This window comes from Hylaeus volcanicus, chromosome 8 (assembly GCF_026283585.1).
Source record: "Hylaeus volcanicus isolate JK05 chromosome 8, UHH_iyHylVolc1.0_haploid, whole genome shotgun sequence".
In the NCBI taxonomy this organism is placed as follows: Eukaryota; Metazoa; Arthropoda; class Insecta; order Hymenoptera; family Colletidae; genus Hylaeus; species Hylaeus volcanicus.
The window spans coordinates 2247134-2264372 of NC_071983.1; the positions used below are offsets into that span (position 1 = coordinate 2247134).

The 17239-nt window shown below is 46.9% G+C and overlaps 1 protein-coding gene across 1 annotated transcript in view; it reads left to right on the forward strand.

Moving 5' to 3' along the window:
* The window catches only part of LOC128881339 (probable G-protein coupled receptor Mth-like 1), a 139643-nt gene that overhangs the window by 102596 nt on the left and 19808 nt on the right, over positions 1–17239 (forward strand). Inside the window, exon 5 of the mRNA XM_054132282.1 lies at positions 5777–5961. Within this exon, the coding sequence (XP_053988257.1) occupies positions 5777–5961 (185 nt within the window). The remainder of the gene's footprint in view (positions 1–5776; positions 5962–17239) is intronic.

Below are 17239 nucleotides of genomic sequence, written 5' to 3' on the forward strand. Positions count from 1 at the left end.
CTGCTCTTTTCGCGGCCTCCGGTTTCCTCGGGTCTTTGCTTTCACGTTGTCCTTCCGTTGGTCTTCTTCTTGAAGCGCGGGCTCTCGTGCCGCGAGAGAACGATCACTAGCCTGGAACGTTTAGAGAGGACACTTTCCATCGTTATGTTCTTCTTTTCAGGTAAAAATATTCTTTAGGTACTCGATGGTTTATTTATGCTGATTTATTTCGTTTCACAAAGGGATGCAATTCGTTTGGGTTACTCTGCAACACTAATAAACATTGCGTGCAACAGGATTTCTGTTAAGAAACAATTGCGATTTAGATACTCGACGAAGTACCTTGCATCTTGCGATATTTTCGACCCCGATGGTAACGAATCGCAGATGAAATAGCTTCGGTCCGCGACTGGCCGCAATAAAAGCATTCTCTCTGCACGATCGCAATTTCTTCCAATCTGCATACAGCTCCTCGGGCCAATAAAGGGAAAGACACGGATAGATAGACGGTAATACGGGTCGATAGGGGAATACTCGAATCGATCGAGGTCTGGCGAGTCGGATAAACGGGCAAATAGAACTGCCGTGGATAGATAAATTGACAGGGAAAGGAGGGACGCAGTTCGGAAGTGAGAAATTCTCGCGGGTTGCGGTGAAGTTTGTCTCGCACTTAACCGCTTCTCGGAAACTTTTCAATAAAGCGCCCAGCTCACTTTCCATACGTTCCATGAGGGAAAGGGAGTCGAAAGTTTCGAGCACTATCGTTCCTATGCAACATTTGCCGGATTCCCCGCGTGACACCACTTGGAACGTCGCGGATTATCATTCTAGATCTTCTTTCCGTGGAAGTTCGTCGGCTGCGGCTAGCCGGTTACCGGAGCACCGCGACGAGATAAAATTAATACGTCCGCGACAGTAGATCTTAATTTCCTGCTTGTAATTTATATTTCATGTCGCCGCGCGATTAGTTACTCGCCGCCGACGGATAATTATTTCGATCTTTACGGAGGTAAATTTATGCACCGTAATTTCGCGACTGTCGGAGATCGCTGGGTGTGTATTAACGGATACATTTTTAATACTTCCTTTTCGACCCCCTCGTTCCTACTTGTACCTTCGGCCAAGCCCTGGTAATTAGTTTTCGTTGCCAGCAACGCGAAACATCGTACGTAAAGTTCCAAAAAAATTTGGAAACGATGATATCAGAAATTTCAGACTTTTAGAGTGTTGCGAACTTTACATTCGGCTTATTAAAAACTGCAGGACGATCGATTTCCCGTATTATCAAAAGCTCTCTCCCTGCGATCGAATAAAGCTGCAACGCGACATTTTATTGCGAACCGGTTATTTTACGTTTACGCGAACCACTGACGAGATAAATAATATCTTCTCTGTCCATCTTGCTCCCCCGTAATGACCTATCCTTCCCGTTCCGTATTCTCTGCGAGCCGTAGCGCGATACCGTCGGCTAGAACGTACCTCTAACTGCCACCGCCGCTAATTGCCGTCCGTATAATTACCATATCGGGGAGATAAATATAGGGCTCTTACCTTCTGCCTACGAGACAGTCACCGACGTTCCGTCTGCCGCGTGCGCTTGAGAGATACAGCAACGACAGACAGAAAATGCTGGTCTCTAATTTGCGAATTTTTTTCTCTTCGACGAGGGAGATTAAGTTCCACGAGATTTTGACGTCGAAAGACGTTTATTTATGAAGAAGATGCTTGGAATAATCCGAGTTGTTCGAGACTCGAGGATCGAGCTGTGACACCGTGAGAGGGAGATGTACGATCTGATTTTCACTTTGTGACGTTAGGAAAGAGTAAATTCGCGACACTTTGAGAGGATTTACCGCAACTCGAAACGTTGATGCATTTCCACCCACCTAAGAAATGTTTCGCCCGGAAAGGGTTGACGGTTCATCCGCCTTTGCACTCGTCCCTCCCACGGTTTCGCAAATACGCAGGATAAATACGCGTCGAGTAACAGGACACAATTAAAAGAAGCTATTGCAAAGAGCTCTTTGTCAGGATTAAGCGCCGACTCTGCCTTTCTTCCTCGTCGTGTGCGCGCTCCATGATAATGGAATAGGTATACTTCATCGAGCGGGGGAGGAGTCGCCAAATGGAAAACCCTTCCCTGGGAAATCCATTATTGCAAAAATAACCTTTATCTCTTCCGTACTCCGACAATGGGTTATACTCTCCAAGAGCTCTGGAAGGAACAGCGCGCATAATCCCCTTTGTCATGGAAGACGTCGTCGTTCGCAAATTGCCTGCACGGCGACACTAATACGACCACCCCCTCCAGGCCCCTTAACGCATGAGAAACAGGGTCATAAAAAATACTAGCGATACACGACGCACTGAAGAAGCACCAAGTAATGTTACCCCTGCCCGGAATGCAACGGCTCCCTAATTTCCTCCGCGATATTTACAGGCATAGTCAACACGAGGACGTTATATCCAAACTTTTTCAAACAAGTTTGCCGGTGCCCTGTGAAATGGAAATTATAATTTTGAATTGCAAACACATACCAAAAGTGCGACTAACTAAAATATCGTGTTGCAAGTGGATAGATTAAATTATTTTTATAAAAGCCATGCCACTACCCCAAGCAAGGAATCAAATTTAATTTTAAATTATAATTTCTTTTGTGGAGCAGGTTGACTGTTCAAGTACAACATGGTCGACGCGATTGCGGTGCATTATTTAAATCATAGAAGCACGCATTGTCCAAAGTAGTTATTTACAACGTTTTTCTCTGATCCCTGGCAGCGGCACTCTCTGGCTCCATTTCCAACGAGAAACGGGAGGGTGGAAAATTATCGTGGCGCCGTTCCGACATCGAGACGCGAGCCCCGAATCCTCCCGCGTCCTCCTTCCACCCCATCGAGGGAAACTTTCCTCTGCCCGACCGAGGACCGCCTAATCGCGCGCGTCGACCGCGGTGACGGATAATTAGCGGCCCCGGAAATGAACCGTGTCGCCAGGAATTAATATCTCCCAGCCCCATCGCCTCCGTTCTTTTCCACAAAAAAACTACCCAAGTGGGAAAACGTTCAAAAGTGGAGGTATACTATATCTTACTCGTTAGATCCGAGCCAGAACTCGCACGCTCCAATCATGGCTAATTTATTTAACAACGGGTAGTGTTTGGGTTCCTTTTGGTACATGAATGTTAGTATGCGGATATATTACTTTCTTTAAAAAATGTCATCGTTTCGATCTTCTTCATCGCGTGATTTAGGAAACGAATATAGTAGAAGAATAAATACAAACAGGCGCAATCGCCGCGGAACGTTTGACGAGAGAAGCTGCTCGTAATTGAGTCGGTGATTAGGGGAATAGTCGTGGAAGTAATTAGAGAAAGAACACGCCACTGGCGCGCTGTGCCACCCCTTTAATGTCGCGTTGACATGCTTGTATCACGACTAGCGCGTTTCAGAGTTACGTTTATGATCGCGGCAGAGTCGCGACCGAGATTACGTTCTATTAACGACCTCGCGCAATTATGTTGCTCCCGTCTTAATCGTTGAACGCGCTACCATCGGCGGCAATCGGGGACCAGGGAGGGGGCACGAGTGCACGTATATTTCGCCTTGCCATTCAGCGAGGTAATAAAGTAACACAGATAACGATTGATTAAAATCGTCTACCTCTTAAGAATTTATTTCTGGAGCGAGAGTGCTCCTCGCAGAAGTCGTCTTGCAAGTCTTCCCCTGTGTCCAATAAAAAATAAATGAAAAAGTTGGATCCCAGTTTACAGCATTCCGTCGCTAGTGACATCGTCGAAGGAGGTCGGCTGGCGCCACAGACGTCAGTTTTACGTTAATTTTCACGTTTTGACAACAGTTGCGTCGGTAGTCGACGTTTGCCATATCCGCAGCGACGTCGACTCCCGATAGGGTGCGATTTACGAGCAACAACCCTCCGCAGTAAAGCCCCCCTTTCACGGTGCAGTTGTTATAGCGACGTTAAACTAGCCAGACAATGACGAAGCTTTACGATTCCGGCGGTCATCGGTCGGGACGCGGAGTAGGGTCGAAATTTAACGAATTCGAAGTCTCGTTAATAATCCGCGCCGATAAATTCGCCGACGACACAATCGTGAGTGACCCTATTATCTGTGGGCAACGTTGCGTCCTCCCTTCGCCCGAGTCTCCGTGGCTCGTTTTAACAACCCCCGAAACCGTCCCTTCCGGTGCAATTAAATGCAATTCGATTCTCATTGTCCTTTAGCGGCGATTAAAAAAAAAAAACAATCTCGCTGTTCAGGGTGGAAAGAAGAATTAAATTTTTGTTTCAATTATTTAACTAAATCGTGAACGGTATTACAACCCTGTAGTACGTTGAAGTTTCCGTGGATCTTCTGTAAATGCAATCTATATTCGTCGTAACAGAATCTTTTCGGTAACGTAGAGTTATCTAAATTTATTAAATGTCCCGAAATAACCCCAGAACTTGTGCTGTGCTCTCTCCGGTAAATCGAGCCGTCTTTTAACCACGAAGATTTGAATGTTAATGTCCCCGAGTGACGTTTTCGCGGCAATTAACACGCGCGAGGTGTCTTCCATTTCGCGCGTTATTGCTCGTCACGGTTAATTAGATCGTTAGTCGTGGCATGATTCGCCGGCAATGTTCAGGGCGTGCAGGAGCCACGAACTCGTAGACACGCAAATGGCTGTCATTCCCCCGGTTCTGATGTCTGATCCAGCTACCGGTCGCGACATCCTTTTTATTACGTCCCCGTCATCATCTGGAGTTTCATTTTTAACTGGAACGCAGCCAACTCGGCGCTGCCTCTTATTGCGCTTCGTTTGGGTTCGTAGATGCGATTTGCATCCACGCGGGTATTTGGACGCGCGTATATAATCTGTGCCAACGTTTATTCAACCCTATGCTGGTAGGGGAGTAGCGATGCACTTTTCTCAATTGCAAATAAGTTCGTTATTTGGTTATACTAGTATCGATAAGGCTATTTCTAGTTTATTTCAGTGCCCAAACTAATATCGTATAACTCCACCTTTAAAGTACCTAGCCCTCTAGGATTGAAACCCCTAGGTGTTCCGACGCTTTTAAACGAGCGCAGAACATTGCAGCGGCAGTAATATCGCACGATTGTCGCTCAGGAACCACCTAGGCGAGCGAAAATAGAACAACGGAAGTGTCGTTTGCAATGCCTCGAAGTTGAAACACGAGCTGCCTCTGCGAGTTACATAATAACATTGGGAGCACGGTTGTCGCTGCTGGGGGATGCTAATGGCCGCGAAACTTTCCGGTAAACTCTCGCGCGTTTCTCTGTGGGGGGTCTTTTAAAAAAAGTCAGCCCCATGTCCGATAGCGTTAATTGCATCTAAAGTAATCGTTTCGCCGTCACCCTTTTGGTAAACGGAGTCGATAGTTTTTCACCCTCTTTGATCGAAGTATATCGAACCTAAATCACCAGATTTCAGAAGCGGCCAATCTGCGAGTGCGGATATCTCCCTGCATGCACTCCGAGTCCCTCGGTTGATTTACGTCTAAGGATGTCGACGCACGAGAACGTTCGGTGCCATCACTGATTACGCAAATGCGGGACTATCAATTTTCCGGGTGAACGACTTCCTGGAACTTTTATTCGCCGCCAGTTCTAATGGAACTCTCCATGCGGATGGAGAAACTCAACCATGGTATCGCGGGAGTGTTTTATTGTTCGCGTTCCAGGGCAACGTTTAAGTGCACAGAACGATCTCGTGTTTCGTGGTTTCCGCGCCTCCCCCGCTGACCGAGCTTTTTTTCCTTTTTCCGTTGCAGGGACCTGAGACCAGCCAGCTTGGAGAAAGGCCAAGAGACCCTCAGACTGCGAGTGTACGGCTGCTACGCTTGGGGTGGTCCCCTCCTAGTCGCCGGGCTGGCCGCCCTTCTGGATCATCTTCCGCCTCAACCTCAGTACACATTTCTCCGGCCTCGTTTCGGCGAGAAACAGTGTTGGTTCTACGGTAAGTTACCTTCAACGGAGCCTGCTCCATTCCTATGAAATCCTGTTCGGGGCTCGGGAAGCCTTGGGTACCTTTGAACTCATCGCCTGGAAAGTTTGCTCGTCGAAAGAGTCGCCGAGAGTCGGCAGGGAACTCGACTTTAATCAAAGCCACGGGCGCCCCATTCATCGGGCGACTGACTCGCGCAGGGTGCTCTTAAATGGCTGTTACGAATGTTCGCTACATTAAAAACACTATGCATTGTTATTTGGGAAGCACGTTTCAAATCAAAGTTGGAGTCCAACGCGGATGTAGTCGCGATTGAATTCGGTGAAGGTTTAATTTAAACTTAGCAAACTTAGCAAACATTTTAACTTATCTTAGCTTGTTGTTTAATTAAATTTAATCTACTGGTTCAACGTAATAACAGAGATGAAAATATCGGTAGCAAAGTTTCCGCGCATCGATTTGAAAGCGGCCTGCGTAACGATCGACCTTCGGTTTATCGGTTCGATATACCTTACGAAACGAAGCTATCGCCACGGTAATAATTCTTGGGGCAAACGGAAAGAGGTTGCATCGTACGATAATTAATTCAACGCTCCGATACGAGCGCTGGGAATTAATTGGATCGCGTCACACGCGACTTATCAGTGAATTAATTCCCCTGGATGTCGGGTCACGGGATCTGGTGTTCCCGTTGTTAGGACGACAGTCGGACCGGACTTGCTGACATTAGTAACGGATCAGTTCCACAGACGGTAATGGAGCCTATTACCGAAAGTAATACACGCCACGGAGGCGAGGGGGGGACGGTTAACACGTAATTCCCTGTGATCCGATTATTCCGCTAATTAATAGGACTGGTCAGTCGTGTCCGAGGCGCTGATTAAATCGGTTTCGTTAATCGATCGATCGATCGATGGGAGAGCCGCGGATTAATTGCTAATCAAGGCCCGCTCGCGATAGCCGCGTCCCTCCTTCGTGAAAAGTCACTTTGAACTGGGAGACATCCAATCATTTTCTGTACATCGTTGAAAGTCGTCGAGGAATAATAGTAGGATCGCTTGCAGTTGCACAAAACGTACTCCGTGAAATTGTAACGTGTAAAAGTGAAATTTTCAAACTTTCAGAGTACATACCAAAAACATTTTTGCTCGTCTCAGCTTCCCACGACCCTATAGACTCGCGCCCTAAATCATCGCGGTCGATCGGTTCGTTAAATCATCTCTAACGCAACTTAAAAATCCAGCGAGACTCCGAGCAGCGCCCCCGGAGCCTAATGGCGAATATTTCGTTAAGCGGATTACGCGGCTCCCAAAATATCTCGTTACGGCGTGTACCGACGTTTCCAGGTTCTGTGCCCACCCTTCGTTTCCGGTCGTGTACACACAGGCGTAATCAGTTCGGATAAGAAACAATGGCACGCGCTATCAGCATCCGCATAGTGGCAGGCCCAGGAATACCGCGCTAAGAGGATTACACAGCTCCCGAAAGATTGTATTTAAGTATGACGCAGGGTGGCCGAATAAGAAGATCGATACCCCAAAGTACGCTTAATACCTCGAATCCCTAATAATAACCGGTGCAAGCCCCGGGGTTCCCGACGCGTGTACGTGTGGGTACGCCGAATGGGGGATAATAAGGAGCTGAACGGTAATGTCGCGTCTTTATTCGTGGTCGAGGCTCTGGTTACGGTTGCAGGCTATTTAACGAGCAGCCCCCCGTAATCCACATCCACTGCACTCCGTAATCTGCCCAGCATACTCTCACCCTCCCTGTCTCTATCTTTCCTCGTGTCAGCGAGCTCTCTCGGCGTAAATACTCGATTCAAACTCCTCTGCCTGCGATATTTCCTCCTGTAATACTCAAAACTCGGGTCATCTTGTCGATACGCGAACCGGGATTAGACAACTTACCCCTATTGTTTTCCTTTGGTGAATTCCAAAAATTCCTTTGAAGAAATGTTTTTGTCTCTAAATTTTTAGACAGAAATTTATATTCGATGGCTTATATCGTTGTATCGGAAAAAATCTGCAATAACGTCGTCAGCTTCTGTTTTTGGACTGGATCTCTCGATCCTACCCTCGGGCATACACTCATCTCCCTCACACCGTCTATCTCTATCCTACTCCGAACTCTCTCAACGTAAATACACGCTCGAAATACTGCCGACTACCACGTATTAATTTCCCGTGGTCGCAATATTTATCGATACCAAGCCGAGGAACCCACCCTCCCGACGATTAATGTTTAGCTTTTATATCCTTTGACAAACACAAGCGTCCACGCGGAACCGTTGGCGTGTATTTTCGTTTTGGTTTCCGGCCGATGGGGAATCGCTGGTTTTCGACCGATTCGTTCGGAGAACCGCGTTTATTGATCCGCCGCGATTTTATTTCGCTGCATGTTACGCGAATGTACCTTCTGGGACCAAGTTTCCGGTGTAAAACGAGTGCTCGAGGCCGGGAAGACGACTCTGGATGCGTCGCCAGTAAGCTCTATAGGAATCTAGTCGATGTTAACCACTCTAAAAGTCCAAAAGACTTACACGTGAGAACTAAAGGACACCTTCCCATCGGATTCTTCATGTCCTTGTCGAATCTCTGACTTCCCTTTCGCGATTTTGGGCGATGATGCGCGACGAGACCGGCCAAGCGCCGGAGGTCCTTGTTAAGAGGAGCATCGAAAACGCGCACGGTGTCTGTTCACAGACGACAATGCCTCGACTTCCCGTCACGTAATCGCATTGGAACGGAACGTAACGAGAGCACGGGGGATGCACGACATTCGAACGCGTCAATCGGCCGGCCCCGGCGCCACCCTCTTTCTCTGAAATAAAGCTAAGCCGGACAAAGGAAACCGTGTAGCCGGGAATCGCGTAGGAAATAGAGTCGTAGCCGCGGCGCTAAATCAGGATAATGGTGTCCCATGGGAAGCCGCGTCGCACTATCGCGAGTTGTTACGTCCTGACACAATGCTCTTACACGGGAGCAGCTGAGGGGTTCGGAGGAACAGGCTGCTCTCTGTCGGACGTTACCCTGCGAGCTTCACCCCTTTCTTTTTCCTCTATCTTTCGCGTATCCTCTTGACGCGGCCGTTTCCCTTTTATTAACTTTTTATTCATCTCGCGTCTCGTTTCTTTTTCACCCCCTGACGTTTCGTTTGTAGCATCGAGATTCGTATTTCAACAGTGGACTTCCCTTTCGAATAAATTCGTGTTAGGGATGCTTCAAACAGGGATCATTGCAAGCTTTGTTTGCGTTTCTTTGACTGGAGTGTTAATGGATATCATGCTGAAATTTTAATTCAAGAAATACCCGTTAAACAAATACGTACCAAAATACGTCCAAAAGGTCAGGAAACGTGGTATGGGGTGCACACGTGGTAACTGTTTATTTCGAACGAGCCAGGGGGTCGAAGAAACGACAAAATTCATATAAAACGCAGATCCTGTTGATTTCGAGCCATTTTCGTGTTCCTTCTCCTGCTCTTTCATCTCTCTCGCGTCCTCCCCCAGTGTCTGTCGACTTTGCTCCCCTGGTACTTGAAGTCCCCACCACTCCGTCACTCGGGCACACCCCGTAACAACGTAGGCCGAGACGATGAGGCCGAGAGATAAACCTGGCGCCAGCCAGTCCAACCCCTCCTGTGCGAAACCAGCGAAACTTCCTCGTCCCCGTTTCAATCCCCTTTCGTGCCCCGACAAAAACCATCTACAGGTAATATCGACAGCCTTAAGTGAAACGTTGGGAGGGGGAGTGCATGCGTGGAACGTGCGTGGGTGCCATTGAATGCATAAACAGGCTAGAAACAACTTCCTTCGGCGCGGCACGCGTTTTTGCCGTTAACCTTGTCTTTAATTTCTAATTTCTCGCGTGGGTGACAGCGAGGACAATTTTCTAAACGAGAGGGACCACACGCCCTGACCCATGTAAAGCGGAACGGGGAGAAAATTGGAGATAGTTGGAAGAATGGTCCGTGCGTCGCGAGGGTGAATAACACCCTTACATTATGCATAAGAATTTCGCTTAAGCTACTTCGAGGCAATTTTGTATTGCTGCTCTCGCCGTAATTTTCACTTGGACCCTTTCTGCCAAGCATCGAGGAATTGTTGGTTGTAGTCGTCTCGATTATTATAAAGAAATTACTACATACACATACAGTCAGTCCCATAAGTATTATATTCGTACCCTCTGTGTCTATCGAAGTAGTTTGCCTAAATTGACAGATAGATTTGACGTTCAATGTTTCCAATAAATGTTCCATTATGAATATGTACATGAACAGGCTTTACACGTGTATATATTTATAATAAAAATGTATTTGGAAACATCAAACTTGACATTTAATTTAGACAAATTTCTCGAATAGATATACTGACTGACTGTAGAGCAGTACAAGATTAGTACAATTCTTCTCTGTTTATAATTCTCTGTCTAATCATTTTCGAGCTTTAATCAAATACGTTTTAACAATGATAATAATTGCAATGAACGGGAAGGTCTACGAGAACTCGTTTAGCGGAGCATCGGAACGATTCGTGCTGGAAGCTGGGTTGGTATTCGAGCCTCCCCTAACCGGGCCGTTGCACTGGCATTCTGGCGTTCCGGTGTTCTGGCGCGCCCCATAACAACGCAGCCCCGAAACGATGGGGTAAGAGAGATAAATCTGGTGCCAGCCAGTCCCAACCCCGCGAAACAGCCGCGGCGGAACTCTTGTTCCCCTCTCTAAGCCTACTAACTACAGTGCGGCCCACTAAACTGCGCACGTAAACGCACACGCGCGTTTAAGTAGCCTCGAAACGAGTCCCCCCCCCCCCTTCCTTTGCATCCGTACACGTTATTGCACCACCGAGGATCCGTACACCCTTCTATAATGATGCAAAAAATTGCAGGTTTTAATAGTTGCGATTTTCTGACTGGAGATCGCGTCGTTTAGATCGGCGATTATCTAGAGGTGTGAGATTGCGGTGGTAAATAAAACTTAAAAGGGAGTCTGGTTTGAGTTAGAGGTTCTCAACTCCTTCTTTGTATTAAATTGAAGTGAAATTTTTCTTGGCTCGATCAGAGGTTGTGGCTTCTGTATTTTTTTTAATTTTTCAGCGTGACCTTAGGGAATCCTAATGGCACTTGAGAAAATCTCTGGTTCGGTGGTTTCCCGATTCAGAGAATCGCTGATACGCGACCGTTCCAAGGGAATTATTGAGAGCCTTTTATGGTTTTGCGGTGGCCAAAGAGTTCTGTACCTGTTGGTTTGCTGGGACGGTCGCGTTCGAACGATTTTATAATTGAAACGCGCCTAAAATATTGAATCCACCTATCGAATACTCGATCGATCGTCGAGTAAACCCTTATTCTTTATTCCATGTCAACCGAGCATCGATATCCCTTTGCATTTTTTATTCGACCGAATTGTCCGGTGTCGAATGCTCCTGAATTAATATAAAAATCGTTGTGGCGCGATGGATTAAGTATAATTCATGCACCGGAGCGTTAAGGACAATCGGGTTCTCGACTTTCCATGATCGTCGAAGAGGCTCTTAAAAAAGCGTGGGATCGGTGCAGCGAAAAGGGCTGGGGACACATCTCGACGGAAGCGGAATATTCAACTAACGTTCGCATACATTAGAATGGTAAATCTCCGGACTATCCTCCGTATCTATGCAATCTCATGCCCCTGGAAGTTCGGCATACCCTGGAACAGCGTAGACCGAAACGATAGGATTAGAGAGATAACCTGTCCAACTCGACCGTGCGAAACCGGCGAAACGCCACCCCTATCTCTGGACCCACTAACACGCGTATTCCACGCGAATCCACTCGGCCGTATGTGTGTCGAACAGCCCACGGACGCGTGCACCCTTTCGAAGATATTTATTGTCGTTTCGTTGAAGCCGCAAGCTCTTACTGAACGATACGCACGTCGCGGCCTTTCGCTTCAGAAGTAGCTTCCAGAAATGGTTCGTCTCGAAAGAGGTTCGATTGACTTTGACGGAGGTTGGTACTGGGGAAATCGAGCAACCTGTAACACCTGATGACTTTAAAGATTTCTCACCACCATAAATCGAAAAGTCACGTTCCCTTTAATTCGACGCGTAAAAAGAATTCCAATTTTCAGCTAAAAAAACGCACCACGAAATAAGAAACGGCTAGGAATCGAGGTGTGTCGAGATCGATTAATTAAAGCAAATCGGTGTTACGGGGCACGGAAGCGTGAAATGGACGAGCTCGACTCGAGTTCGAGGAACGAATCGATCCAAGAAGGGACGATTAGGGCACACGAGTTAGTAATGAAATGCGGAGAGGGGGAATTAGCGAATGCTAAAGAGCCGTGGAAGTGCTCCAAGCAAAACCCCTGTTCTCTCTCCCCCAAACGATCCTGCCTTATTTATCGCGCACTCTCGTTTTATTGGCCGCGCTCTGGCAATGAATCGGAAACGCGGGCGAGGAAGGAATTCTCTTATTGTCTTCGTTCGAGTTTCGAGCGTCGTAAACCCGATCCCTCGATCAGTCGAAGAAAGGCAGCCCGCGGTCGTGGATGCCAACGTGTTCGACAATGGCCATTTTTGGTGCTCGCTGGAATAGAAAATTCGTTGCGCGACCAAAGTGCATTCGACGCTCGGTCGTCGACACCGAAGAATTGAATTCCATTCGATATTTGCAGATCCGAAAAGCACCGAATTCAGGGCGACAATGGTCCGTCGCCAAACGACTCTTTCGCAAACCATAAACACTCCTCGACGCAACGTTTAACGTTATTAGAGATCGTCGACCAATTCGGTGTCATCGACGGGGCCTGGAAAATTCGTTTAACGACGACCACTTTTCAGAGGGTGGTTGGTCGACGGGGGAAATTTGTTGGCAGCGAGTTTCGCGGGCTCGTTGCCCGATGCGCTGATACAAGCTCGCGCAATCACTTTCGATTATCTGAAAAACCGTCGGTGATTAAAATGACGCCGCCGATAAATCTGGCCACGGTGGAAAATGCTGAAGGGAAAAAAGGTGGGGCCGTTGGCAACGGGGAGAAACTCGAATCGAGGCAGCAACCGCCAGGGTTCCCTCGATAGGACGGCTAATTATATTTGACAGCGATTTGTGCGCGAGAATTTAACGCGTTTTTCAAATTCCCCGTCGTTGATTTACGTGCTTTCGCCTCGTTTCCGTCGCGTGGCGCGAACACTGTAATTGATAAAGCGAGGAAAGCTTGTTGTTGCGCCGGGGGGTGGCGCTCGTAAATCGCGTCACGGGGCTCGATGATCCGGAAAAACACCGACAATTACAAAGACGCCCGACCATAAATCTTTGTCACCTTCGAGGAGGAACGATACCATTAGCGAAACTGCTGCCACCGAATCCATTTCTCCAACAGAAGTTGTACCCTTGACGGCATTCCTGACGTTGACGGTGGATTCGGTGATCCCCTTGCATTTCTGATAGCCTCGAGTTCTATATTTCCATCGAGAAATCTTCGGAACCTCCGTATCAAACAATTGATAATTGCTGACGATATTTATTACTAAGCAATTGTCCATCAGAAATCGTCTCATTTTCCTTTGAAGCGTGCCAATTGAATCCAAGGTGGAATTAAACAGTCTTTGTTGATCGTTCGAATAAAACTTCGACCCTCCTCACCTAACAGAATAATAGAGACCTTCGCCCCAGTTACGAGAGGGCTTTCGGGTTCTTATTATTCGTACAACATTCGAATCAGCATTCAGTTCCTTCGTCGTAATATCGAATTCTCGCAAGGCTACCTGTGCACGAGTTTCCCTGGCAGCGTGCCGAACTAGTCTTTAGCAAGTTCAATTCCGAAACTTCTCATCGTCTTCCCCCTTTACGGACTCGGAGCATCTAAATTGTTTCAAGCCGTCGAATTGTTGCTAACAATCGAGTATGCGGCACCGATAATTTGCCAGAACGGGCTCCATTACTGTCCGGGGGTCTATCGAGTGAACTGTTAACGGCAGTGATAGAACTATGATCGATAACGGCGTTACAACGGTGTTCTGGTAGTTAACAACGCGATAGAGTTGATAGCCTATTAACCTAACAGTAGCGAAGATTCGAGTGGAAACACCACCTGTCGACGTTTCTAACATCTGGTCCCACCATTCGAAACGCGTTTACTATTCCTTTAGATGGTATTCCCATTAGGAAGGCGAGTAAGCAGGTAGTTATTGCAATTTTAATGCGTTAATTAGCCTGTACTAGCAGGGGAAACGATCTCGACCCTTATGGTTGATCCTCGACCATTTACAAATTATCTAAAAAAAAATGAAGTTTTCTAGTGACGGTATATTATGACTATGACGAAAAGGTGGGAAAATATTATAAAACGGAGAGATTTTTTTTATAGCACTTTAGAGTATGTTTCACATATTAATTTGAGTAGCAGAAGAATAAGTAGCATGAACTAGTGGGACGACCTAACACAATTAATATTGTAACTTTGATAACTTTCCACGCATCGACAGGACCCCTTTTCAAAGCTACAGGATACCAGAAAATCCAATTAAATAGCGTTAAACTTTTAGCATTTCTAATGGGAGTCTCTGTTAACGATCCGTCCCTCTTCGTCGACGAGTCGATGAGGATCTCGGTTTACATAGGGCGAAAAATTTGTCTCCCGTGTTCTCGCATACGACGAGCCGAAACACGAGGCTCCCCCGCTAAATGGATAATGCGGAATAAATTGGCGTCGTTAAAACGAGATTCGTAGAGTAGGCGAGAGGATAGCGAACGCAGAATGGAAGGCGACACTCAACGTACGCAATTGATCTCGCGAAGCGTTTTCGACGCCGGATTAATCGGATTTGACCGCGCCACCGTAAAGTATCGAACGGCACGCGTCGACATAATTCACTTATGTTTGTTATGGGTTGCCATGGAGTGAGATACAACCTGGCCGAAACAGCTATTGTTGGCGTCCCGCCAAAACCCAGCGGATATAGACGCCGGGTTGCTCTCTGTACTCCTAAGATTCGTAACTCGTTCATTACTCTCTCCCTGTCGTTTCTTTTGTTCACCCCCACCCCCCCATGGCTTCCCTAGTTCCTCCTAACTCTAGTTTTTACTCTCGTTTTCTTGCTACTTCCGTTTCTTATTTTATCGCTGTTACCGTTCATCTAGAAACGTACGTTGGATCTCAAAAGTATCAAAGCACGCGCTGTCACGATAGTGGTCGACTAATCTTTTCTTTGTATATAATTTGTTTTCCACGAGTAACCGATTAAATGAGTCCGTTCCGATACCACGAGAGACGCCCTACTATGCTCTGGACGCCACGCTAATGTCTCTAATGCGGGGAAATGGCGTTGGCAAAAACAGAACCGCTTATCTCCGGGTTTGCTCGCACAAAGAAACTCCATTCGAACGTGGCTCGGTTCGGTCCAGTGCTCCCCAAGAAGATACAGGACCGCAGAGGGTCGAAGTCTGATTAGAAACTCTGATTATCACGTCCCGGCTACGTCTTACAGGAAATATTATTTCTCCTTTCTAGCAAACAAAATCCATTTGGAGTTTCCAGTCGAGATGATAACGGACGTCCCCGTGGTGGTTCTCCCGCGAGTGTTCGACAGAGCCAGGTAGTCTTGATAGAAAAACTTTGCTCCTGGCAAGAAACCTGACATTCTTCGGCGGACGAGAAGTCCGTGACGAAAAAGTTGTTGAATTTTGGTCGAACGGACGGTCGCGGAATTTTGAGTCAGCTCGACGAGCAGCTTGGGATAAAAAGGGAAATTAGGGGGTGGGAAGTAACGGGCTGCGGCGCTCGATTAAGGGGATATTGCAGCCTCGGAATTTTAAATACCCGCTTTTCTTTAACCTCGTGTTACCGGAGAAACGAGTCACTGCAATTATTTGAAATTTACGCGGTGCATTGTTCGATTTTCGGTGAATACTCGATACAAATTTCAAAATAGGACGACCATAAAAAACTGATCAATAACTCATTCATTACCAGAGTAAATTATTCCAAAAAATTCATACACCGTCTCCACGAGTGTACCAACAGCCACGAAAAGTTTCAGTTCGTTACGTCACCTACTTTTCTCCACCAATAAGGATAGTCTCGAGTATCGGCCATTTTTCGACCCGAGACACGAAACCCTCTTGATATTCCGTGGCGTTCTTTATGGAAAGGCCGACGTCGTCGTCGGGACGCAGCTTGCCTAGGTTATCCCGACGTTTCGAAACTTTTGTGACGAGCTTCCCGAACTTGTCGTCGGCGTCGTCAGATTTTCGCGAAATTTAGAAGCGCGCCTTGGAACGGGATCTTCAACGTGATCTTCAACGTGATCGATGGCGTCGAGGCTACCGTCTAGTCGCGGAAGCGAGCAGGCTGGAGGAGTTGAATTTCAAAGGAGCTGGTCGAAACAATAGAGTCGTCAAACTGAGAAAAAGTAGACGCAACAACGAACTTGTTGAAGCGCGAAGGAACTCGGGGGTTAAGGAGAAACAGGGGGCTGTTCAGCTGCCAGCGAATCGAACGAGGGAATAATTAAATTTGGAACATTTGGGTAACGGCGATGATAGGTGTTTCGGGAATGATTACATAATGGAAATTACACCCATTTACGACCGACGTCCTTTCGGGAGAATCGGAAATCTCCCTTGAATAAAACGCTCCACCCTCCAGTCTCCGTCGAGACTCCAACAAAATTTCCCCTGTTTGTAATTCAACTTTGGAAATTATTTAATAATTTCGTAGAGACTTTAGCAAACAAATTTTTCTTTAAATTCAACCTTGTTTGGGTTAAAGAAGCCTCGAAGAGGCGAACCGATAGCGCAGGGTGGAAAAAGAGAGGCGTCTAGCTCCGCTGCTCTGCATTTCGTTTAATATTCGAGCCGTGGTTTCTTGTGGGCCCTTTACACGCTTTACATACAATACCTACTTTCAGATTAACGGCGTGAAAGTCGTCGGAAAATTATGCGCGCCGGTGGGAGAGGGTGAGAAGTGTCCCCCGCAGACTTTAACTTCGGCGCCGGGAATAAATTTGAAAGAATGTATTAATCACGGGCCTGGCTGGACGAAATTAACGTCTTAATGAGATTCAGGACGCTTTCCGTGTATCGTGAGTTTCTAAAATAACTTATTAGCGATTCCACAAGGGTACTCCCAGGGTCCCTTGGTTTTGATTCTTCTCCGATTGTTCTCCGCTCTCATAGAACCCTGGCAATCTTTTCTTTTAGTCTTTCCAACTCTGCTGGTAAGCTCTGCCCTTAACTTGTTGCTCTCATTGCCAGGAACGAAGACACAGCTCTCATTTGAAATGCAAATTTCAATTCATTTTATATTT